At 44.1% G+C, this 26,382-nt stretch overlaps 1 protein-coding gene across 1 annotated transcript in view; it reads left to right on the top strand.

Moving 5' to 3' along the window:
* Nucleotides 1–26,382, top strand: part of PCYT2 (phosphate cytidylyltransferase 2, ethanolamine) — a 55,191-nt gene that overhangs the window by 13,478 nt on the left and 15,331 nt on the right. Inside the window, exons 2-11 of the mRNA XM_077458858.1 lie at nucleotides 10,386–10,474; nucleotides 13,027–13,188; nucleotides 15,396–15,462; nucleotides 15,543–15,624; nucleotides 17,207–17,251; nucleotides 18,802–18,940; nucleotides 22,219–22,301; nucleotides 22,383–22,460; nucleotides 24,899–24,964; nucleotides 25,885–25,950. Coding sequence (XP_077314984.1) covers nucleotides 10,386–10,474; nucleotides 13,027–13,188; nucleotides 15,396–15,462; nucleotides 15,543–15,624; nucleotides 17,207–17,251; nucleotides 18,802–18,940; nucleotides 22,219–22,301; nucleotides 22,383–22,460; nucleotides 24,899–24,964; nucleotides 25,885–25,950 — 877 coding nt within the window. The remainder of the gene's footprint in view (nucleotides 1–10,385; nucleotides 10,475–13,026; nucleotides 13,189–15,395; nucleotides 15,463–15,542; nucleotides 15,625–17,206; nucleotides 17,252–18,801; nucleotides 18,941–22,218; nucleotides 22,302–22,382; nucleotides 22,461–24,898; nucleotides 24,965–25,884; nucleotides 25,951–26,382) is intronic.

Here is a 26,382-nt window from a genome sequence, read left to right as displayed (position 1 = left end):
CCCGCAAAGCGCCGCTGCAGCAACACTTTGCCGGCAGTATAGCTGCGCTGCCCCATTGATTTCAATGGGTAGGAGCGGTGAATACAACGCTCCAAAGATGCAGCTAGCAGGACTTTTTTCACCGTCTTGCTAGCGCACCGCTCCAGTGTGAAAGCCCTCCGGCTTTCGGACTGGAGTGAAAAGGGCCAGATATTTTTTACGCTGTAGCGCCTGAAAAACGCCCCAGTGTGAAAGGGGCCTAACTAGTTCCTCTTGCTGAACTCTACCTCACTACTTAAGTGAAGGTCTGCAGGTAGAACCAGTGAGAACTATGGGGGACCCATAAGATCTACCCTACCAGGAAATCAACACTTCTGGTGGTGTTGACCTCTTGGTTTTCCTGCAGGTCTCTGGTTCCTCTTACTGACCTCCATATCACTACTGTATTCTGTAATGAGGGAAGTTCGGCAAGGGGAACCAGTGAGAAAGTGATACTACCAGGAGTATCTACCAGTATCCACACTACCAGAAGTATCAGTATTCCTGTAGGCTTAAGCCCTTGTACACACGGTCAGAGATTCTGACGGAATGTGTCCGATCGGACTGTTTTGTTGGATATTCAGACTGTGTGTGGTCTCCATCGGACTGTTTCCGTCGGAGTATCCGACGGACCAAGTTTTCTAACTTGTTGGTAAAATTTTCCGACAAAGTGCTCCGATAGGACATACTCCGATCATATGTAGAGAATTCCGATCGGACAAAGTGCCACGCATGCTCAGATGAAATTCCTACACCAAAGCTATATTGGCTACTAGCGTGAACGTAGTCCCGTCGTAACGAAATAACGTCATCACGTTCTGTTTCCGACAACTTTGTTCGACCGTGTGTATGCAAAATCCGTCTGACAAAATCGGTCGGACAAAATCCGATGGATTTGGTTGTCGGAATGTCCGACCGTGTGTACAAGGGCTTAGAGGAGGAGCATTCTGGTTGAGTGGGCAGATAATTTGCCCTGGTGTCATTAAAGGGGTTGTAAAGGTTTGTTTTTTATTTTCTAAATAGGTTCCTCTAAGCTAGTGCATTGTTGGTTCAATTACCTTTTCCTTCGATTTCCCTTCTAAATGTTTTTTGTTTTTTTTGTTTTCTTTGTCTGAATTTCTCACTTCCTGTTCCTCCTCAGTAAGCTGTTCAGTAAGCTGTTCAGGCTGACTAACCACCAGCTCAGATGATGGTGAGAAGTTTACTGAGGAGAAACAGGAAGTGAGATATTCAGACAAAGAAAAAAATCATTTAGAAGGGAAATCGAAGGAAAAGGTAAGTGAACCAACAATGCACTAGCTTAGAGGAACCTATTTAGAAAATAAAAAACGAACCTTTACAACCCCTTTAAGACACAAAATTTTCCAAATCGGGGGGGACAGCAATAGAAACCCGATAGAGGTTCTCTTCCTTCCCCACCCTATCCAAAACAAAGAAAATTGTGGTTGAAGTTGGCCTTTAATGGCCTACGTAATGGACTGCCCAGGACCTAATGCCCTGGAAAAAGGGTTTCTGTCCTTACCCTCTCAGCTACAAATATAGCATACTGTACATAGGCCTACAGTATTTGTTTTCATTCAAGGTTGCTTCTTTGAGTTGCTTGGTTTAGGTGGCCAGGTGAGATGATGGTATTAGGTGACATTCCTTAATTAGCAAAGTGTGCCTTTGAGCATGCGTGGGCCGCCCTGGAAAACACACCACCTCATGAAAGGTTGCTAATTGGTTATTGACTGAACTTTTGGTCGAGCAACAGCAAAGCGAGTACGTGTCCTGGGAACGCGTACTTTGTGCTTCTGCCGTTCTGAGAAGATAAACATTAATTAGCCTGGCTTCACCCAACAATCACTATGCTGTTCCAAGTTTTATGAGTCTAGAATGAGTTAGGATAATATCACTTATCTATCTGTAGTCTGAAGATCTATAAATCTATTTTATCTCTGATACAGATTCTTCTCAACCAAAGTGTAGTGTTTGACTAGCAGATCTGAAGTAAAACCGAAGAGTCCTATGTATCTTCCCTACTAGCTTTTCTAGGGCTGGCCCGGTAGTATAATGGCATAGAATTATTATATTATTTTTATATATATATATATATATATATATATATATATATATATATATAAATTATTATTATTATTATTATTATTATTATTTTTTATTTGCCTAAAGCTCATCTGTAAGGCCCCTTTTCACACGGGACGCATCAGTAATGATCCGCCCCGTGATGATCCGCTTGCTCAGCGAGGATCGCTTCGTTGTCCCTGCTGAGCCGGCGGCGGACAGGGCGGTCCTGGCACACTGTGCAGGGACCGCCCTGTCAGCTCTCCGCTCTCCTCTATGGGGGATCGGATAAACACCGACCGCCTGTCCGTGTTCATCCGATCCGCTCTGCAGACTGATAGAAAAATAGGATTTTCCTCCTTCTGCAGAATCGGACAATTGCGGAGGCGGACGATAGCGGGTGTCTGCGGATGCTCATCCGCAGACACCCGCTATCCCATAGGAATGCATCTATGTCCGTATTTCATCCGCAAACGGATGGATGAAATACGGACATAATGTCCGCATGTGTGAAAGGGGCCTAAGCCCTTGTACACACGGTCGGACATTCCGACTGAAAATGTCCGATCGGACCGTGTTGTCAGATAATCCGACCGTGTGTGGGCTCCATCGGACTGTTTCTGTCTGAATATCCGACCGACCAAGTTTTAGAGCTGGGCTATAAAATTTTCCGACAACATGATCCGATCGGACTTTGTCTGATCGTTTGTAGAGAATTCCGATCAGACAAAGTGGCACGCATGCTCAGATCAAATTCCTAGACCAAAGCTATTGGCTACTAGCCTGAACGTACTCCCGTCGTAACGAAATAATGTGTCATCACGTTCTGAATGATCTGATTTTCCGACAACTTTGTCAGACCGTGTGTATGCAACACCAGTTTCGGGCAAAATCCTTCAGACTAAATCCAACGGATTTGGTTGTTGGAATGTCCGACTGTGTGTAGAAGGGCTAAGAAACTTGAAAATTCCTCTTTGCTCCAATGGTAGGCAATGGTCTCCAAACTGTGGCCCTTTGCTTGCCTTTATCCCGCCCTTGGGTCACTATTCCCCCCCCCCCCCCGCCCCCTGACACCAACTCTGGGGCACTGCTCCTCCTACTACTAATGATTGGGTACTAAGCTTTCCACTCACACCAATAATAGGGCACTATTCCTTCCACTGATACCAATTATGGGGTATTATTCTTCCCACTGACACCAATGATGGGCTACTATTCCTCCCGCTGACATCAACATCTGCCCCCCCCCAAAGTCTGTAGGACAGTAAACTGGCCCTTTAAGAAAGTTTAGAGACCCATGGTCTAAGGTCCTGACATAATTTAAGACCATAGCCCTCCATTGGACAAGAGGACACAGAGGGACAATCCACCTCCTGGAGCATGGTGGAGTGTCGTCTACCAGGGGAGCGGAGATTCAGGAAAGAAAAATGCTTTTACTTATATATGCCCTCGTAGTCTGACAAATTTGGAGTGTTTTTGCAAAGAAGAGTGGGCAAATATTGCCAAGTCAAGATGTGCCATGCTGATAGACTCATACCCCAAAAAGAGTGCTGTAATAAAATCGTAAAAAAAGGTGCTTCAACAAAGTATTAGTATAAGGGTGTGCACACTTATGCAACCATATTATTTTACTTTTTTATTTTTACTTTCCTCCAGCTAAAAGATTTCCTTTTTGTTTTTTCAACTGAGTTGTACACTTTAAAGGTGGAAAAAGTTCTGAAATGATTTCTCTTAGTCTCATTTTATTACATCACAGAAACCTTTCATTTCAACAGGGGTGTGTAGACTTTTTATATCCCCTGTAGATGTAAATATGGACCCTTAAAGAGGAAGTAAAGGCTAAAAAAAAAAAAACACACCCTGTAAGGCAAAGGCTTAATGAGCTAGTATGCATAGCATACTAGCTCATTATGAATAACTTACCTGAGAACGAAGCCCCCGAAGCGGTCCTCCGTCTTCATGCCCACCGCTGGCATGGATCCCGGAGTGACTTCCAGGTCTCTCTGCTCCGGCGCTGTGATTCGCTGGAGCAGCGATGACGTCACTCCGGCGCATGCGCACGGGAGCCAATACTCGCGGTATAGCGCAGCAGTCTGCGGGCCTGCACAGTGCGCCTGTGCGCCGCTGTCTATGGCGCATGCGCCGTAGAGAGCAGTGGCTGTCTTCGGGTAAATATCTCCTAAACCATATAGGTTTAGGAGATATTTCTTGGACCTTCAGGTAAGCCTTAATCTACGCTTACCTGTAGGTCAATATTGGTTGTAAGGGTTTACAGCCACTTTAAAACGACCGTTCACTGGAAACACCTGAACTCAGTCATTCGGAGGGGGATACATCTAATTGTAGCCTTATAGGTAGGGGTTATAGCCAGGTGTCTACAAACTGATGGCTATATGGTTAAGCCACCAGGAACAGGACCTGATATAAAAGTTCTAGGGACTGTGTAAGCCAAGGTTTCCCAACCAAGGTTCCATGGAACTGTAGGGTTCCTCCAGAGGTTGCTAGGGGTTCCTTGAGCAATTTCTGCCTCTCGGATAAGTTCACCCTGACACCATTGATCTTTTTAGCTATTTGTAAGGGGGTAACTCTTCCCAATGACCACAAGTGTGAGGAGCATTCTTCCCACCGACCATCACACTAATGTATCATGAGTTGTAGACATAGTATTCTTTTTATTTTTTTAGCAGGGGTTCCCTGAGACTGGAAAGTTATATCAATGGTTCCTCCTGGGTTAAAAAGGTTGAGAAAGGTTGGTGTAAGCTTCTCCAGGGTTTGTTGGAAACAGTAGGCAAAATTAAAGTGGTTGTAAACACTTAGAACCAACTTTAACCTACGGGTAAGCCTAGATTAAGGCTTACCTGTAGGTCCAAGAAATATCTCCTAAACCTACACGGTTTAGGAGAGATTTGCCGAAACACAGGCACAGCTATCTACGGCGCATGCGCCGCAGACATCAGTGCACAGGCGCACTGAGTGCGCCGCTGTCAACGGCGATATGCCACGAGTGGCGGCTCCCGCGCACACGTGCGGGAGTTACGTCATCGCGGCTTCGCCGAATGACAGCGGCGGAGCAGCGAGACCCCACCGAGAAGATGGAGGCTCCGGACTACAGGGGACCGAGGTGACATCGCTGGCTCCTGTGTCAGGTAAGTGACACATAATGGACTACTATGCGATGCATAGTAGTCCATTATGCTTTACCTTTGCAGGGAATCAAAGAGGAAGTAAACTCATCAGGGTTTACTTCCTCTTTAAACTATGGAATAAATACAGAGTGACTGGACTCTCTCTCGGCAATGGTGGGATTTGATATCCTGTGGATCAGGGCTGGACTGAGACAAAAATTTGACCCTGGACTTCATCCAGACCAGCCCACTTTAATTTTGTAAACAAGCGCAAAAACAGTATATAAAACTATATGTAATTGTGCAAAAAAAAAAACATAAGTAGCATAACATTGGGAGTCCTCACTAACCTCTTTTATTATTTCACTTATTCTCCTCTGTATTTTTCTCATCTTTCTCACATCACTGCGTGAAGTTGAGGGCAAGCCGTACAGCCATTACTCTGTCACTGAAACCGGTGTCTTGTAAAATAGTGTCCCCCATCAGATGCTGTCCCCTGCGTACTGCGCATGCGCAGTACACAGGAACACAGATTCCGAAAATTGGCGAGGATGAACGGCGCCTGCGCCGTGAGTCCAGGTTCTATCCCCACTATCCAAGTGGACATAGAGTTAGAATAAAAAAGAGCGGAGCGAGGCCGAGCCCGAAGCGTGGCGAGCGAAGCTCGCCCGCGAGGGGCCCTCTAAAATTCTTAACCCTATGTCCGCTTGGATAGTGGGGCTACCTCCTCCACTCACGACGCAGGCGCCGTTCAACTTCGGAGTTTTTCCGAAGCTTCGGCTGCTCCGTACTGCGCATACTGAGCGGACAGCATTTGATGGGCGGACTGTATTAGGCAGAACACCGGCCCACTGAGCCATCGGCCCACCGGGAAACTCCCTGTAGTCCCAATGGCCAGTACATGCCTGCTGTGGATGTTAGCAGAAAGAACAAACAGATATAATTATGAAGTTCAACTGATAAGTGGGTGCAGATTTGTTCAGGATCTGTTTTGACTTTGCCGGTGATCTAATTATTATTATGACCTTGTTAGTTGCATGTTAAGGGCCGCGTTATAATTTCCTGGTAACTAAATAAGGTTGCAGCTTCTGGGTTCTCAGAGAAACTGCTATTGAATGATGTCACACTTCTGTGCAAGGTCTTCTCTGTGGATTCTTCTTATCTATTCCATCTCGCATGACCAAGCTGATGACGTTTTGCTGTTCTCCAAACAGGTGCTTCCCTTCCATGCAGACGTCTATTCCTTCCAGTGCAAACAGTTGTTTAAGTGGTTGTAAACCTGTTAAAACCACTTTTTACTACAGGTAAGCCTATAATTAGGCTTACCTGTAGCTACACTGGATATCTTATCAACTTGAACGGTTTAGGAGATATCCCTGTATTTGCATGTGCAGACGTCATTGGCACATGCGCACTTAAAGCGGAGTTCTGGGCTTTTTAGGTTTATTAAAGCGGAGCTGCACCCTAAAGTGGACCTTCCGCTCATTGGAACCCTCCCCCCCTCCGGCGCCACAATTGGCACCTTTCAGGGGGGAGGGGGGGTGCAGGTACCTGTACAGTACAGGTATCTGCACCCACTTCCGGCATAGATATCCGCAGAATCTACGCCCCTTTCCGCAGAATCTACGCCCCTTTCCGCAGGTCCCCCGCTGTCTGCTGGGAAACACACGGATCCCAGAGACAGCGGGGACCATCCTTATTGCGCATGCGCAGTAGGGAACCGGGTAATGAAGCCGCAAGGCTCCACTTCCTGATTCCCATAGCCAAGATGCCAAGAGATCGGCTTCGGGGTGCCGACATCGCGGGCGTGCTGGGCGGGTAAGTGTCCTTATTTTAAAAGTCAGCAGCTGCAGTATTTGTAGCTGCTGGCTTTTAAAAAAAAAAAAAAAAAAAAACGGCGGAACTCCCGCTTTAAGTCAGCAGCTACAAAAAGTGTAGTTGCTTACTCTTAATAAACAGACACTTACCTGTTGCTCGGTCCAGCGATGCGGCTTAACGGAGCGTCCCTCCTCTCAGCCGGCGCCTCCATTGCCACGCCGGGCACACACGGTGCGTTCGGGAGTCGCGCTGCGCTCCCGGAGTGGACAGCCGATCTCCTGGGACCGTGTCCCAGGAGATTGCCTATCGCAGGGGTAGGGAACCTCGGCTCTCCAGCAGTTTTGAAACTACAAGTCCCATGAGACATTGCAAGACCCTAACAATCACAGGCATGACTCCTAGAGGCAGAGGCATGATGGGATTTATAGTTTTAAAACGGCTGGAGAGCCAAGGTTCCCTACCCCTAGCCTAGAGGGAGGGGCCGCCTAAGGCGAAAGGAGTCGTCTTGGCGGTCCCTGGGCGGAAGGAGGAAGTGGGGCAGGAAGTCCCCCCCCCCCCCCCCTTCTAACAAAAAAAAAATGACATGCCAAATGTAAGGGGGTGAGGAGTGCTTAAAGCGGAAGTTCCATTTTTGGGTGGAGCTCTGCTTTAAGTAAACTAAAGCAATGGCACGTACATGCCGTTGCTTCATTTGTACTGTTCCATTACCCTGAGGCTCCCCTGCGCATGCGCGGGAGTGACGTCTTAGCGGCTCCGGGCAATCACAGCGCCAGAGCCGCGATACCCGGAAGTAACTCCCCCCGGGGAGATGTCGGCTGCCGGAACGGGGAACAAGGACCGCTGCGGGGACTTCGATCTCAGGTGAGAAATTCCTAATGAGCTATTATGCTAGATTTTATTTTTTTTATTGTTTTTGGAATGGGTTTACAATCACTTTCAGGAAGAAAGATAATAGGGTTGATTTACTAAAGGCAAATAGACTGTGCACTTTTGCAAAGGGCAGTTGCTCCAGACCTTAGTAGGTGAAGTTTCACTTTGCAAAGAACAATCAATCACATGCAAGGGGCTTCTGCTTATTTACTAAGCTCGGGAGCAACTGCACTTAGCAAAGATCACAGTCTATTTGTAAATCAACCCCAATGAGTCAATTCAGGAGTATGAGATGTTGGATGTCCCTTTTTAACCACCTCCGCTCCAGAAGGTTTTACCCCCTTCGTGACCAGGTCATTTTTTGCTATTTAGCACTGCGCTATTTCAAGTAGTAATTGTGTGGTCATGCAATGCTGCAAAGCCAACCATACGGGGGGGGGGGGGGGGGGGTATACATATATCGTAATACTTTGCTTCTCGGTAAAAACGGTTTGCGTTTGGCAGGTATTACACCTGCCGAAGTGCCCTATTTACTTGTGGTGGTGTGGACTTTGAAGGGTTATGACAGGTGGTGAGGAGGCAACGTATTGCCGCCATGATTGTGCTTTTCAGAGATCTTCCACAAGTGTGTCAATGAGCCCTGGGCATATGGCATGTCATCTGATCGGTATACCGCAGGAAGGTAGGGCTTAAACACGTGTTTGAAAGAAGTTTCCTGTTGCTTCGCTTTCACCTGCTGCAGGTTTTACTGCCTGAAGGACATCACACCAAATAACCTGCTGTAGGAATGTGGAGAACATTCCGATGAACGGGATGAAGGCATGCACTCATGTTTAACCTGTTTGGTGAACTTCTAGTTGACGTACATGGATATAGCCTTCCATTACTGCTGATTACAATCCAGGTCTTATGGACGGGGCAAAGACATTTTATTTTATTAGGTTTCACATGGATGGAGCATATGTATTGTATGTATAAGGTTTAGGAGTGTGTCTATGGGAATGTTTCACCATTCTTCCAGAAGCGCATTTGTGAGGTCAGGCACTGATGTTGGATGAGAAGGCCTGGCTCACAGTCTCTGCTTCTAATTCATCCCAAATGTGTTCTGTCGGGTTGAGGTCAGAACTCTGTGCAGGCCAGTCAAGTTCCTCTACCCCAAACTCTTATCCGTGTCTTTATGGACCTTGCTTTGTGCACTGGTGCGCAGTCATGTTGGAACAGGAAGGGGCCATCCCAAAACTGTTCCCACAAAGTTGGGAGCATGAAATTGTCCAAAATGTCTTGGTATGCTGACGTCTTAAGACCACTTTCACATGTGCGGATCATTATTCAGACATCTGCCTACTCGGCAGGGATCGATCTGTTGATCTCCCGCTGAGCTGATGGATGACAAGTCCATCTCTACACACTGTACAGAAACAGACCTGTCCGCTCTCCTCTATGGGGGGGGATCGGATGAAAATGGACCGCCTGTCTGTTTTCATCTGATCCAATCTGCCAGATTAGGGTTTCCATCCGTCTGGATTTAGCAGAGCGGATCAGATTAGGGGGAGATCGAATGTCAGCGGACATGCTTTTAGGGCATATTATTGAACACAATTTACAGGGATTTAGGAAGTAGTAGAGACACAACCACACAGGTTGAACTGTGTGTGTGTGTGTGTGTGTGTGTATGTATATATATATATATATATATATATATATATATATATATATATATATAATATAAAATCTGCCAGGGAAAGAGTGAAGGGAATACTATAGAGCAGGGATAAGCAATTAGTGGACCTCCAGCTGTTGCCGAACTACAATTCCCATGAGGCATAGCAAGAATGACAGCCACAAGCATGACACCCAGAGGCATTCTGGGACTTGTAGTTTTGCAACAGCTGGAGGTCTGCATATCTCTGCTATAGAGCAGTGATGGTGAACCTTGGCACCCCAGATGTTTTGGAATTACATTTCCCATGATCCTCATGCACTCTGCAGTGTAGTTGAGCATTATGGAAAATGTAGTTCCCAAACAAATGGGGTGCCAAGGTTCGCCATCACTGCTGTAGACCGTCACTTGAGTGACAGCTCTGGCTCTGCTGGGGTTACTGACATCACATCCAAGATGTCGGCTCCCAGCAGCAACCCCTCGGGGCTTTTAGATGGCTACACAAGAAGGGGTTTGATATTTAAATACTATGCATAAAATATACTAAATGCCCATTTAATCTTGTGGGAAGATTGGAATGAATGGCGGCAGGATCTCTTCAGCTGTAAGTTCATTTCTGGGGCTGGATGAAGGTTTTTAGAATGATCTTGTTGCACAGAGTTTAATTCACGGGAGTATTTAAACATTATTCTCACTCCAGTAGAAGTCAGTGGGATCATTCTGTGCTTCCGTACCCCCCCTCTTTAGCTGCCAGCCATTCTCTGTTGAACTGTCCTAGCTGGGCTTTTGTGTGGGTAACTCAATGACATTCTTCTCCTTCTTTTGTTCTTCAGCTATGACATGGTTCATTATGGACATTCCAACCAGCTCCGTCAGGCACGGGCCATGGGGGATTACTTGATCGTTGGCGTGCACACAGATGGTAAGTGTTGAGCTCGCCGCGCCCTGTGCCTGCTTGTGACCCCCCTCCAGCCTTTGAAGTGCTGGAATGCAGCCATGAAAAAAGAGGAGGGAGTTGCATAGTTACATAGTAGGTGAGGTCGAAAAAAGACACAAGTCCAACCTATGTTGGAGTGAAGTGGTCATGTCTCTTGCACCACTTGTTGACCTCTATGGAGGTGCTGTACAACTTCAACTTCCACAAGCACAATTTTTTTTTTTTGGGGGGCTTTCAGGCTGGCCCTGCTGACAAGGAACATGCTGATAGAAGAGCAAGGGTGGAAGCTCATCAGTGTGTTTCAGATTCTTAGTTGTCCAATTACAGGCAAGGGGTGGGAGGTGACCAAAACGTATTACTTAAAGTGGTAGAAAAGTCAATATGTTTATTTTTTTCCTATAGGTAAGCCTATATAAAGGGTTACCCATAGGTACAGTACATGCACCGTACTTTAGCAGCAGCCGGTGACGTCACCAGCGCATGCGCTGTGATGTAACGGCATACCCGTGCTGTTCCTTCAGAGCTGTGTGCCACGGCCGAAGCCCACAAACCTAGAAGAAAGACCGGGTGAAGATAACAGCCCCATGGCAGCACCCCTTTGGAGGGCTTTGTTTTCAGGTAAGTCTGTCATAATGTGTTAGTATGCTGTGCATACTAGCACATTATGACTTAAACCACCCAGGGCAGCCAGGCAAACAGTGGGCGCAGAGTGAGTAACCAGGTGGGCGGAAATTTAATTGGGGGACCTCATGGGGTAACTGGTGAGTGGACCAGACTCGCGTGACCAGGAGCCGCGTCACCAGAAGTGGTGTGAAGACACTCTGAAGGGTGACCTGAATCGCTGGAAGCGTCTCTGATCTCCAAGATGATGTGTTTCGAGGCATGTCCTCTTTGTCAAATCTTCAATTGACCTGTGTTTGAAGTTTTGGGCTGGGCTTTATGACTGCGGTCTTTCAAGGGCACCATACTAATAACATCAACATTACCGATATGCCATCCATCGTTTTTGGAGGGATGTTTAGAACTTTCATCCTACAACTCCCTTTTGAGTTATTGCTTTCTATTATTTATCCTTAAGATTCCATGCATGTTATTGCTATTTCCCTTCTGGTTCAGCTCAGTTGAGATGCACGTAGTTGCAGGAGATTGTGATATTTAATATCGACAGATGATTGTACATGCAGGTCCTTTGCAACGTTGGTGTTAGTGGGTATTACTCTCCTCTCCTCTACATACTCTTCTCCACTTTACACTCCACTGACATACCCCCACACTCTTCTCCTGTACATACTGGCCACTATTAGACGCTCCGCACTGTTCTCCTGCACATACTGTCCTGCCTCAAGCCCTCCAAACTCATCCATTGCACATACTTCCTGCTGTCATACCATCCATACTTGTCACCTGCAAATACTGTCTTCTGTCATACCCTATACCCTCCTCTCCTGCACATACTGCTCAATATCTTACCCTCCATACTCCACTCCTGTATGTACTGGTCACTGTCATACCACCACATTCCACTCCTGCACATACTGTCCTCTGTCATGCCCTCCACAATCTTTCCCTGGACATACTGGGCACTGTCATACCCTCTGCACTTCTGTCCTGTACATACTGGCTCCTTATCCCCTTCCATGAGAGAAGAACTTATTGTTTTGCTCCCTAATGCCAGCAAAGATCTGTTGTAGTGTGACTTATGTACACTTATTAGTATTTCATGATTATTTGTTAATTTTCAAATGCCTCATTATAATGTTGGAACCAGGGTGGTGGTCATTCGATTCAGTGCAATGACCATATCATTTTTTAACTCCTGTACATACTATTGTCAGTCATACCCGCCATACTCCACACCTGTATATACTGGCCTTTGTCATACATCCCATACTCCAATTCTATACATACTGGCCAATGTCATACCCTCCATATGCCACTCCTGTACTTACTGGCCATTGGCATACCCTCTGCAGTCCTCTTGTATATACTGCCCATTGTCATACCTTCCATACTCCACTCCTGTACATACTGCCCATTGTCATGCCCTCAGTACTCCACGCCTGTACATACTGCCCATTGTCATGCCCTCAGTACTCCACGCCTCTACATACTGCCCATTGTCATGCCCTCAGTACTCCACGCCTGTACATACTGCCCATTGTCATGCCCTCAGTACTCCACGCCTCTACATACTGCCCATTGTCATGCCCTCAGTACTCCACGCCTCTACATACTGCCCATTGTCATGCCCTCAGTACTCTACTTGTTTACATAATGGCCTTTGTCCTGCCCTCCATACTCCACTCCTGCCCATACTGCCCTTCGGCATTCCCTCCATACTCCACTTCTGTACATACTGGCCATTGTCATAGCCTCCATACTCCACCCCTGCACATACTGCCCATTGCCATACCCTCCATGCTCCACTTCTGTGCATACTGGCCATTGTCATACACTCCACTTCTGTACATACTGCCATTAGACTTTCGCTAGTTAATAATAATAATAAAACAATATTTTTTTAAATCTTTCTTCAGAAGAAATAGCCCGTCACAAAGGGCCGCCGGTCTTCACCCAAGAAGAGAGATACAAGATGGTGCGCGCCATTAAGTGGGTAGATGAGATTGTGCCTGGAGCCCCCTACGTCACCACACTGGACACCCTGGACAAATATAACTGTGACTTCTGTGTCCATGGAAGTGAGTTGATTAGTCCATTGCCGACCAAGGCAATCCCTGCAAAACACACACAGTACACTACTGAGTTTATATAATGAAACAAGTCAAAGGAGAGTGATGTACAAAGTGTAGTAACCCAAAGGAATCAATCAGACTTTACTTTGTAGCAGCCTGAACAATGAAAGGTGAATTTTGATTGGTCACTGTCATTTGCTACCTTATTTCAAATAAAAAAAAAAAAAAAACCCTGTGTGAGGTTTTAGCTGTATTCATAGCGGATAGGAACAATACGGTCAGCTGCACATCTAATATTCAGCTTTATTGGAAATCCTCTTCAATCAAATCAATCCATCCAACATCAGAGGAAAAGGTTAACACAACAGCTAATGTGTTTTGCTCTTCATAATGGCTGCTATGCTTAAAGCGGGGTTCCACCCTAAAGTGGAACTTCCACTGATCGGACCCCCCCCCCCCCCCTCCGGTGTCACAATTGGCACCTTTCAGGGGGGAGGGGGGTTCAGATACCTGTCAAAGACAGGTATTTACACCCACTTCCGGGCATAGACTCCCACGGGAGTCTATGCCTCTTCCTGTCCCTGCGCGCTGTCTGCTGGGACACACACGGGTCTCAGAGACAGCGCGGACAATTCCTATTGCGCTGCGCGACTCGCGCATGCGCAGTAGGGAACCGGGAAGTGAAGCCACAGAGCTTCACTTCCTGATTCCCTCACCTACAATGGTGGCGGCAGCAGCCATGAGCCGAGCGATCGATCGGCCTCGGCTGCCGACATCGCTGGACCCTGGGACAGGTGAGTGTCCATTTATTAAAAGTCAGCAGCTGCAGTATTTGTAGCTGCTGGCTTTTAATATTTTTTTCCACAGTGCAGTCCCACTTTAAGCCCTGATTAGGCATGAAACGAGTTAGCTGTTGTGTTCTGCTTTTTCTCCTCTGGATGATTTTATTTTATTAAAGAAGATGTCTAATAAAGGTGACATTTATATGTGCGGCCGGCTGGGTTGTTCCTTTCCTCTATACCAGTGATGGTGAACCTTGGCACCCCAGATGTTTTGGAACTGCATTTCCCATGATGCTCAACTACACTGCAGAGTGCCAGAGCATCATGGGAACTGTAGTTCCAAAACATCTGCAGTGCCAAGGTTCACCATCACTGCTCTATGATATGCTCCTGAAGTTCTGGTCTCCGCTCTAGAGGCAGAATCGCATGTAGCCGATGTGCCTGCCCCTTCCCTCCTCCTGCCCATTCATTTATGTGATCTCATTCACAGAATACAAGGGGCTCCTGTGAATAATCAGTTGACAGGAGGGACGGGCAGAGATGTTGCGTGTGAGAACACAGGGAGCGTAGTGATGGCGTGTACTTATGGAGCTTGTAAAACAAAGATAAGTCCAGGAGGTGGCATGTACCTCTTAGACCTAACTCATAGAACTCATAGACCCCAAGACCCATTACAATTTAAAAGGTGAACGAAGGTTCGCAGTACAAGGACCACGGCTATGGAATTCTCTACCCGCGGACATCAGCTCGGAGGAAAACTATCTGGCCGTCAGGAAGAAGCTCAAGACCCATCTCTTCTGAAAACCCAGACAGATACTGGCAGCAAAAGCATCCTGAGGCAATTTAGTTTGCATATGTAACACTATACGAGTTATTCATTCATTCATTCATTCATAGTATGCCAGCAAATTTAACACATTTTTTTATTTGGCTAAATTCTTGGATTTCAACTTTAGCCCTCGTTCACACTGAACACGGCTTTGAAATTGTGCAACTTCATCTGAAATCGCACGATTTCCAAGCTGCGACTTCGGGTGCATCTTGAAAGATGTCTATTGAAGTCACACCCAAAATCGGCAAAAGTAGTGCATGAACTCCTTTTGCAAATCGGTGTGACGCCGCACTGATTGACATGGTGCCATTGCCGGCAATAGGCTGCGACTTGTCATGCGATTTGACAAATCACTTCAATGTGAATGAGGGCTAATTAGACTCAATACGATTAATACAAGATCACGGGACCGCTCTGAATTTCTGGCAGAATTAACAGGCATTTGTTTGCACTTGGTGAACAAATATAACAAAACCCTTTTAATGGTATATTTAACGGACCAAAAAGGTAGCAAATAAGAAAAGAACATTGATAGGTTTTATTTTAACTTTTTTTCTATTCGGTTGAATGACTCTGTAATATTTCGTGCTCTTCTGCAGATGACATTACACTGACAGTGGATGGTAAGGATACCTATGAGGAGGTGAAGAATGCTCAGCGATACAGGTTAGTAGCAGTCTGTAGGGATTTAATTGGATGGAAGGTTTTATGAAAAACGTTGACCAGTCGTGGCTTATGTTGTCTAGGGAATGCCAGCGCACTCAGGGGGTGTCCACCACAGACCTAGTAGGCCGTATGCTGCTCATGACAAAGGCCCATCACAGTGTGGTAAGTACTGGACCCGCTGGGTGGGTGACATAAACGAGGGTCTCTGGGATTGGGAGTACAATTCTGCTTCAACTCTGCTGAAGTGTTTCTGCTGCTCCTTTTTTGCCTTAAGACCTTAAAAAGCGGACCTTCAGTAATTTTTTTCAATTTTCCATCTATTAAATCTTCTGCCCTTGTTGATTCAACTTTGGATAGTAAAACATATTTTTTTTTTTTTTTTTGCCAGTAAATACCTTATACAGCCCACTTCCTGTTTCTTGTCTGGTCATTAGCCTAGGCTAGTGATGGCAAGCCTTGGCACCCCATAGATGTTTTGGAACTACATTTCCCATGATGCTCCATTACACTGCAGAGTGCCAGAGCATCATGGGAAATGTAGTTCCAAAACATCTGGGGTTCCAAGGTTCACCATCACTGGCCTAGGCTTATGACATCATGCACTGTGCTCTTTCTCTTTCTCCTTTCTCTTTCTCCTTTCTCTTTCTCCTTTCTCTTTCTCCTTTCTCTTTCTCCTTTCTCTTTCTCCTTTCTCTTTCTCCTTTCTCTTTCTCCTTTCTCTTTCTCCTTTCTCTTTCTCCTTTCTCTTTCTCCTTTCTCTTTCTCCTTTCTCCTTTCTCCTTTCTCCTTTCTCTTTTTTCTCCTTTCTCTTTTTTCTCCTTTCTCTTTTTTCTCCTTTCTCTTTTTTCTCCTTTCTCTTTTTTCTCCTTTCTCTTTTTTCTCCTTTCTCTTTTTTCTCCTTTCTCTTTTTTCTCCTTTCTCTTTTTTCTCCTTTCTCTTTTTTTCTCCTTTCTCTTTTTTTCTCCTTTCTCTTTTTTCTCCTTTCTCTTTTTTCTCCTTTCTCTTTTTTCTCCTTTCTCTTTTTTCTCCTTTCTCTTTTTTCTCCTTTCTCTTTTTTCTCCTTTCTCTTTTTTCTCCTTTCTCTTTTTTCTCCTTTCTCTTTTTTCTCCTTTCTCTTTTTTCTCCTTTCTCTTTTTTCTCCTTTCTCTTTTTTCTCCTTTCTCTTTTTTCTCCTTTCTCTTTTTTTCTCCTTTCTCTTTTTTTCTCCTTTCTCTTTTTTTCTCCTTTCTCTTTTTTTCTCCTTTCTCTTTTTTTCTCCTTTCTCTTTTTTTCTCCTTTCTCTTTTTTTCTCCTTTCTTCTTTCTTTTTCTTCCTTCCTTTTTTCTTCCTTCCTTTTTCTCTCTCTCTTTTCTTTCTCCCCCCATAGAGTTTGCCAGGAAGGGACAGGGAAGTCATAAGAGGGCCAGTGAAAGCTGCAGAGCTGGAGGCGTGCCTCTGTAAATCCATGAAGTGAACAGGCAGCAGCTTCAGCTGCCCACAGTTAAAATGGTTGCAGCCAGACTCAGCGGAGGGAGATTTCTGCAGCATATTTGGCAAGCACAGAATTGCAGTATATTTAAAATAATATGCAAAGTGGTTGGAGGGAAGCTTCAGAGTGGCAAAGATGTTTTTATTACAAATTATGTGAGCAGACTGCAGTTCCTCTTTAATGAATTCAGAGCCTCATTAGGTTGTGTTTTGCCTTGTAAATTAACATTACCCAGCCTGCCATAACCATATGACTAATTTATTGTCACTCTTACAGGAAGCTACACAAGACTATAAACGGCACCAAGACAACTTCGGTAAGGTGAGTAGTCTATTGCATGCATGAGTGACAAGTGTCTAGATCAGTGTGGCCCCTTTCTTGCTTTTATCTGGCCCTTGAGCCATTATTCCCCCCCACTGTCAGCAGCCGTGTGTGTGTATGTAAAAAAAAAAAAAAAAGTTTTATATATATATATATATATATATATATATATATATATATATATATATATATATATATAAATATTATAAAAAATATATAAATTTTTTTTTTGGTCAAAGCTTTTATTGAAGATGCTTAACCACTTCCGGACCACGCAAACCGATATACGTCCTAACTTTGACGGGGGATATAATTGTTATGACAGCTAGCTACCATAATCCCGGTATCCTCGTGTTCGGCCGGCGGTCCGGTTTCTGATAAGAGAGGTCTCTGCGGCGGATTCACCCTGAGATCACTTTTTTTATCGGCGGCGGGAGAGGGCTCCCCCACCGCTCTCCGGAGCCCTTCGCCGCTTACCGGATACGTAGGCAGTGACGGAGGCGATCGGCTCATCACCCTGGCTGGGCATGGAGAAGAGTGAGGGGAGGGTGGCCCCCACCCGTCTCCATAAAAAATGGGGGGCGGAAGTGATGTCAAAACGACACTTCCGCCCACACATCTTAAAGGGACATTTATTTATTTATTTATTTTTAAATATCAAATTTTATTTATTTTATTGCATGTAAGTGTAAGTATGAGATCTGGGGTCTTTTTGACCCCAGATCTCATATTTAAGAGGTCCTTTTTTTTATTACAAGGAATGTTTACATTTCTTGTAATAGGAATAAAAGTGACCCAAATTTTTTCTTTAAACCAGTGTAAAAATAAAAAATGTAAAAGGTAAAATTAAAAGAAGAGAAATTTTTTTTTAATTTTTTTTTTTAAACGTACCCAGTCCTGCCGAGCTCGCATGCAGAAGTGACCGCATACGTGAGTAGTGCCAACAAATGAAAACTGTGTTCAAACCACACATGTGAGATATCGCCACGATCGGTAGAGCGAGAGCAATAATTCTAGCCCTAGACCTCCTCTGTAACTTAAAACATGCAACCTGTAGAATTTTTTTTTTAAACGTCGCCTATGGATATTTTTAAGGGTAAAAGTTTTTGTCGCCATTCCACGAGTGGGTGCGATTTTGAAGTGTGATATGTTGGGTATCAATTTACTTGGCGTAACATCTTTCACAATGTAATAAAAAATTGGGCTAACTTTATTGTTGTCTTATTTTTTTTTTAATTCAAAAAAGTGTATTTTTTCCAAACAAAAAGTGCTTGTAAGACCGCAGTGCAAATATGGTGTGACAGAAAGTATTGCAACCACCGCCATTTTATTCTCTAGGATGTTAGAAAAAAAAATGTATAATGTTTGGAGGTTCCAAGTAATTTTCTAGAAAAAAAAAATGTTTTTAACTTGTAAACAACACATCTCAAAAAGAGGCTCGGTCTAAGTGGTTAAGTTAGAAGCTGATTGGCTACCATGCACAGCTGCCCCAGATTTTTCACTCTCCAGGCTTAGTAAATCAACCCCATAATGTATATCATCTTCCACAGGATGCCAGAGGTCGCAGTCCTTGGACAGGGGTCTCTCAGTTTCTTCAGACATCTCAGAAGATTATGCAGTTTGCTTCAGGGAAAGATCCGGAACCTGGAGATACTATAATATACGTCGCTGGAGCCTTCGATCTTTTCCGTATCCTTTTTAAGATGAATGCTAACGGTGCCTTTGATCGCTTCCGTACTTTGGTTGTTGTCGTTTCCCATAAGACTGCGTCCTACATGACTTGACTCCAGGCCAACCCAACAATGACCCATAAATAAGGCTATTTTACCTGCCAAAGAATTTGTATTTCTTTTCATCCAGCCCTAACATTTACAAGGCTGTGCCCACAGCGCAGCCCTGTCTAGTAGAGGAGAGAACCTGAACATTCTCAACTGCAGTTTCACTTTCACTTACCCATACCTCCCAATGTTTTGAGATGGGAATGAGGGACACCTACTACCAAACGTATGTTGTCATAGACCATACCCCTGCCATCCTCCTTAACCACTTGCCGACCACTGCACGCCGATATACGTCGCCACAATGGCAGCGGTGGGCAAATGGGCGTACCTGTACGTCCCCTTTAAGTGGTGGGGCTTAGGGGCACGCGCGCACCCACCACGTACAGCGTGACCATGCCTGTGGGTACAGAGGACTCTATGTCCACCGGTGTCCCGCGATCGTGTCACAGAGCCGCAGGACGGGAGATGACTATGTAAACAAGGCATTTCCCCGTTCTGCCTAGTGACATGACAGGGATACACTGTTCCCTATCTCCGGGAGCAGTGATCGCTGTCATGTGAGTAGGGACACTAGGATATATATATATATATATATATATATATATTTCTTTATATATTTCTTTATTTTCATGTTTTATTCCGTTTTACACTCATATATTCTTTTAACCATTGAACCTTTTACAATCCTTATTGACATTACATTTATTACCACAATTTCCTGACCTTCCCTCCCCCCTCCCACCAAAGGGAAAAAAAAATTCATTGTTGTCCCCTCCACCTCGCTCACTTCCTTCCCTCTCTATCAGCACTATCTCTCCATTAACCGCAGGTACCTCTCCGTTTTCCCAAATACTAGTCATTGACACCATGTCCTGTGGTATTCCCCCCCCCCCTGTGTCTTCTGTCATGTGTATAGAATCTTCAATAGTTCTTGGACACTAGGACACACTTAACCCCTTGATTGCCCCCTAGTGTTAACCCCTTCCCTGCCACTGTCATTTACACAGTAATCTGTGAATTTGTATAGCACTGATCGCTGTATAAATGACAATGGTCCCAAAATAGTGTCAAAAGTGTCTGCTGTGTCCGCCATAATGTCGCAGTCATGAAAAAAATCGCTGATCACCGCCATTACTAACGATACAATTAATAATAAAAATTCCATAAAACTATCCCCTATTTTGTAGACGCTATAACTTTTGCGCAAATCAATCAATATATGCTTATTGCAAAATATCTCCTAAACCTGTACGGTTTAGGAGATATTCCCCTCGGTATGCGCCGCTGACTGCAGCGGCGCATGCGCACAAGGGGATTCTCGGCTGAAAGCCCGGCAGTGGCCGGACCCGGCCGGGATGAAATCTCCCGCGCGCATGTGCGGGAGTGACCATATCGCGGCTCCGGCCACTCACAGCGCCGGAGCCGCGATACCTGGAAGAAACGCAGAGGGAGCATGTCAGCTCCCTCGGCGTGGATAGGGCCAGATGTCGGGGGCCTCGTTCTAAGATAAGTATTTCATAATGAGCTAGTATGCGGTGCATACTAGCTCATTATGCCTTTTCCTTTGCAGGTAGAAAAAAAAAAAAATCTGCGGGTTTACTCCCGCTTTAAAAATAAAAATAAAAAATGATGTAGAAGAATACATTATCGGCCTAAACGGAGGTAGGTATTGATATTACAGTACTAATGTGCTGACTGATTTCATCTCTACATTTTTCCCCTTTTGGTAATTGGCTTCTTCAGGAGAATTAATTGATATCGGGCACAGTGAGCACTAGAAGTAAACAGAATTTTTTGAAAAATAGGACAATCAACAGTCAAAAAAACATCAGAGATATTTAACACAGATTAAAAAATTGAAAACATTCCTTGATTGGAAAAATGCACAATGCCAAAGCCGTAATTGGTCATAGTGATTCCCTGTATATTCAAAAGCTATTTGCATATACAGTAAATTGAGGCTCCAAAGTCATGGAGATATGAAAAATCGGGTCATCAGGTATAGCCATAGAGGGGGATGTATCTAAAGTACAGCCACTGGTAATGGTCCAGAAACTAAAGGGTAGAGTGATGAAAACAATTAGACATGGGGCAAAAAAATTATCCCCATGGGACAATTAGACCTGGGATGTCTAATTGTTTTCATCACTCTACCCTTTAGTTTCTGGACCATTACCAGTGGCCGTACTCTAGATACATCCCCCTCTATGGCTATACCTGATGACCCGATTTTTCATATCCCCATGACTCTGAAGCCTCAATTTATATGCAGATAGCTTTTGAATATACAGGTAATCACCATGACCAATTATGGCTTTGGCCTTGTGCATTTTTCCAATCGATGAATGTTTCTAATTTTGTAAATCTCTGTTACATATCTCTGATGTTTTTGCGACTGTTGATTTGTCCTATTTTTCTAAAAATTCGGTTTACTTCTAGTGCTCACTGTGCCTGATATCAATGAATTCTCCTGAGGAAGCCAATTACCAAGACGAAACATGTAGAGATGAAATCGATTAGTACTGTATTATCAATACCTACCATTTTGTTTTTATTTCTACCTATTTATAAATGATTTTGTTCTAATTTAGCACCTTAAAAATCTCAAATACATCTTTAAATTACCTTTAAAGGGATGTGGTGCTTTATCCTTTATTAGATGATGAATAAAATACCTTCTCTCCTACTGCTTCCCTTTGTTTGGCTAAGAGGTGGGGGGGCCAATGAATTTTCAGAGAGCTACTTAAACTCTGATAAAATGGACACTGGTGAGTGTAGTACGCAGGGGCGGACTGACAACTCACTGGGCCCTCGGGCAATAGGAGATTATGGGGCCCCCAGGCAATGAGAGATTATGGGGCCACACAGTAGACACAAACACACACACAGTATACAATCACACAGTATACACAGACATCTTTCTATTACCTGAGAAGGTACTGGAGAGGTGGGGCAACTATAATCTCAGGATTTTTAGACCAACTGTCCCTGGTTTTACTGAGGCTGGCAACCCTGATGGGGCCCCCTAGTGCCATGGGGCCCTCGGGCAGTGCCCAAGTGGCCCAATGGTCAGTCCGCCCCTGGTAGTACGCTTCTCCAGGCATAATGGTAACTGATTAATCTCCTGGGAATGTTTTTCTTTCTTTCTTTCTTTGCCCACAAAACTTCTTTAACAATTTGCTGCAGATATCGGCCATATAGACTTCTTGGAGAAGGCTCACAGCTTGGCTCCCAAGCCGTACATCATTGTGGGCTTGCATTTCGATCAGGTTAGTTGCAGATGTTTTGACTTGACTTTCACATTGAATTTGTAGTGGTTCTTGCTTCTCTGTGACCCTGTCTATCTGCAGGAAGTCAACCTGTACAAGAGGAAGAATTACCCCATCATGAACATACATGAGAGGACGCTGAGTGTCCTGGCCTGCAGGGTGAGTGGCAAGTTTCTCGGTCTCCATTTGCTCTTTCTAGTTGGGGTTGCCACCTTTTTTTTTTTTTTTAAAGCGACCCCCTATCTGTAATAGAATGACAATGCTGTCTGTTCTGCAGTGAAATCATACAGCAGTGTTGTTTTCCTGTGGACACCTCTTAGGTCAGGGGTCTCAAACTGGCGGCCCTCCAGCTGTTGTGAAACTACAAGTCCCATGAGGCATTGCAAGGCTGACAGTTACAAGCATGACTCCCAAAGACAGAGGCATGATGGGACTTGTAGTTCTGCAACAGCTGGAGGGCCACCAGTTTGACACCCCTGTCTTAGTTGGACACCTCTTAGATGGACATAACATTTTTGAAGGACGTTAAAGAGTAACTCCACTTTTGGGGAGGGAAAAAAAACATTCCCCTCTGGGTGATCTCTGTACATCGCAGGGATTTGAACAAACTTTGTTGCAGATTCCTACCTTTTTTGTTATTTTTTTGGAATAAATCCCTGTGTGTTTGTATGTGTCCATGTGATATATGAATTTAATGGGAGTAGTTTCACAATTATCAATCGGCTGCTGCACCTGCAGGGCTCTAATGGGGAAATCTGCATCCCTTTTAGACGTGATTTCCTATCGGAAGTATCTCACCAAAAATGAAATTTTTGTTTCAGGGCATGCCTGATACCTGACTTGTATCTTAGTGCAGACTTCTAGGAAAATCATTGAGCCAATCACACAAGCAGGAAATGATGTTTCTGGGTGGCGTTCTGTACAGACCGCCTCCAGGTAGCCATATTGCATTTTACAGAAAATTACTGCAGATTGAAAAGGAAAGGTAATTTTTTAATAACGTTCAATAGCAATATGACTTGTGTCGCAATTGTATATGCTGTATTATTTTTTTATTTGCTTTTTTTCCCTATAAAAGTGGAGTTACCCTTTAAGTAAATGAAAAAATTAAATCCCAGCTCCAGTTAACACCTTTTAAGCAGTTACAAAATTTTTTATTTTTTTTGGAAAAATGTTTAAACCATATAAATAAAAGGGGATTATTAAGCACCTTCAGTACTGTTTTATATGTTTTGTTTTTTTATGACTCCTGTGCCTGTCACTTTTGCTCAACAGCTTGACCTGCATGTAAATGTCAAGAGAAATATAAAAGCATATCAAATAAAATAAAAAGTAATTGATATGCTGAATATTACCTTTTTAGAGGTATTAACCATGTACAGCTACCAGGATACAATGTTTTTCTATTTAGTGGCCCTATAACTGTCCAAAGGACCTTTTTATTGGTTAGTCTGACATTCCACTGTTGAATGGTGGGGGTCGGGGGTGGCGCTTGGCCTTGGACAATCTCAACCTCCAATTTTATGAAAGGTTAAATTCCTTGGTCCGGAGCAACTTTTATCAGCCTTTTTTAACACATAGGAACCCTTAAAATCATTTTCGGGTCTTGGGGAATTGTTGATAAATGATTACATCTACAATTGAGACATTATACATTTCCAAAAAAAAAAAAAAGTGCAGCACAATCTCAGATAATCGCTCTATACCATCTAAAAATACCTCCGCATGATAATGCAAATCGGCCAAATGAGCCTATAATTATACTGTAATGTGATCATTTATAAGCACACAAATATTTGCAATAAATATGATTTCCCCATGATTAAGTCACGAGGAGCATGACAAAATACGTTGGGGCGGAGCTACGTGGCGTCAGCAAGCAAGGTTTTTTTTTTCTATGTGGCGATGATGCTTATATTATTTGGCTCAGTGAAACTCTTTTTTTGTAAATGGGTATGCCACATTCTTTTTTTTTTAATTCTTTTTTTATTTATTTATTTATTTTTTTGATCAAAGCAGATGCTTATTTTTTTTTTTTTTTTTTTTTTTTTTTTTAACATCCACACTGCTTTGTGAGACATATCAATTTTTAGTAATGATCATGACATATGACAATTATTAATAATGGCCCAAAATAAAACGCCATGAAAATTGTAGTGTCCTTTTTCAATTGGTGTCTAGTAGAAAAATGCCCCTTAAATAGGTGCCCACTGGAAAAATGCCTTCTTGCTAATCCGTGATTGGTCCATTACATTGGTGGCCAGTGGGAGGAGGACCCCCTTACATATAAATATCACTGATGTTGGTGTGTACTGAGAGACCGAAATTGCTGACTGTTCAAGAAACCCCAAACAACCTCTTGAGGAACCCTAGAGTTCCTCAGAATTCTGGTTGGGAGACTGGTGTAGAGTGTCACATGCAATCCAGGGGACTATGAAAGTCGCTTGTCCACATGACAAGGTACTTTGTTAGCATGGGCCTAATAACCTATACAGCCCAATGTCTTCTTTTTTGCATCTGGTTTCCATCTCTGTATTGGCACCTTCCAGTTTTTAGCATGCTATCTCAAACTCTGTTTTTCTCCTTTTCTGGGGCAGTACGTTTCAGAAGTTGTCATTGGAGCGCCCTATTCCGTCACTTCCGACCTACTGGATCATTTTAAGGTAAATCGTGGTTATCCAGAAGTAGGTTTGGATATAAGACTTTTTGAATGTATTTTCTTGAACATATTAAAGGAGCATACCCCATGTGATAGATGGTGGCCAACTTGTAGTCATGGGATTAAAACCTATAGAGAATGACCAAGTCTTAGTCAAGTGACTTGGACCACCGACTTGACTTCTGCCCTTCACTAAATTCCTTTGATCTTTTTTGCCTCGTTTTGTCCACTTTCTTTCCTCTCTTATCATTTGAGGAGCCTGGAACTCTTTGAAATGGTGCTGACTACTGGGAGTGTTTCATGCAGACACTTTGTCACCTACACAAACAATGTTGGGTGGCACAGTGGTGTAGTGGTTAGCACTCTCGCCTAGCAGTAAAAAGGGTCACTGGTTTGAATCTCAACCACGACACTACCTGCCTGGAGTTTGCATGTCCTCCCTGCGCCTGCGTGGGTTTCCTCTGGGTACCCCAGTTTCCTCCCACACTCCAAAGACATGCAGGTAGGTTAATTGGCTTCTGTCCAAAATTGGCCCTAGTATATGAATGGGGACCTTGGATTCTGGGCTCCTTGAGGGTAGGGACCGATGTGAGTGTGCAATGGATAGGGTCAATTGTAGACACTCACTCAGGTTGAACTGGATGGACTGGTGTCTTTATTCAACCTTACTATGTAACTATGTAATGGTGGTTCCAAGCACTTTTTTGCATGTCAGTTAGCTTGTGTTGTAGTTATTTTATTTGTAGAGCATGTATTGTCATCTCTGCATCAATGCAAAGTATTTGACCCTTGTACTTTCCTTTTTTCCTTTAATAAACATGTATTGCATAATAAAGGAACAAGAGACTGGCAGGAGTGAAGCTGATTTTTTTTTATTTTTTTTTTATTTAGCTTTCCAGCCATCTAATATATTCCTCATTGCAGGTGGACCTGGTTTGTCATGGAAAGACAGAGGTTCTCCCAGATAGAGATGGATCTGATCCCTATGCGGTAAGTGAGCTCTTCTTTATCTATACATTTGTCTGTGCCTTTTGATCATTTCAAAAGCCACCCCAGGTCTATAAGAGAGTTCAATTCCATTCTCCTCCCGGTGACACCAACTTAAGAGGCATTCCTAGAACTGTAAGAAACAGATGGCAATAAAAACCTACATGTATATGAAAGGGAGGTAAAGAGTTTTGTCTCATGAGTGCCTAGTGCTTTAACCATTTAATACCGGGCACTTTTACCCCCTTCCTGCCCAGACCAACTTTCAGCTTTCAATGCTGTCACACTTTGACAATTTCGCGGTCATGGAGCACTGTACCCATATGAAATTCTAAGGCTCGGTTCACACAGGGGCGACTTGTCCAGGCGACTTCGCCGCCTGACAAGTAGCGCCCCGTTCTGTACTACGGAACCGTTCTAATAGGAGCGACTCGA

This window comes from Lithobates pipiens, unplaced genomic scaffold (assembly GCF_037356315.1).
Source record: "Lithobates pipiens isolate NorthernLeopardFrog02 unplaced genomic scaffold, aLitPip1_a1.2 Scaffold_28, whole genome shotgun sequence".
NCBI lineage: Eukaryota > Metazoa > Chordata > Amphibia > Anura > Ranidae > Lithobates > Lithobates pipiens.
Note: the sequence above shows the minus strand (reverse complement) of the source record. Positions and strands in the feature narration are given on the sequence as shown.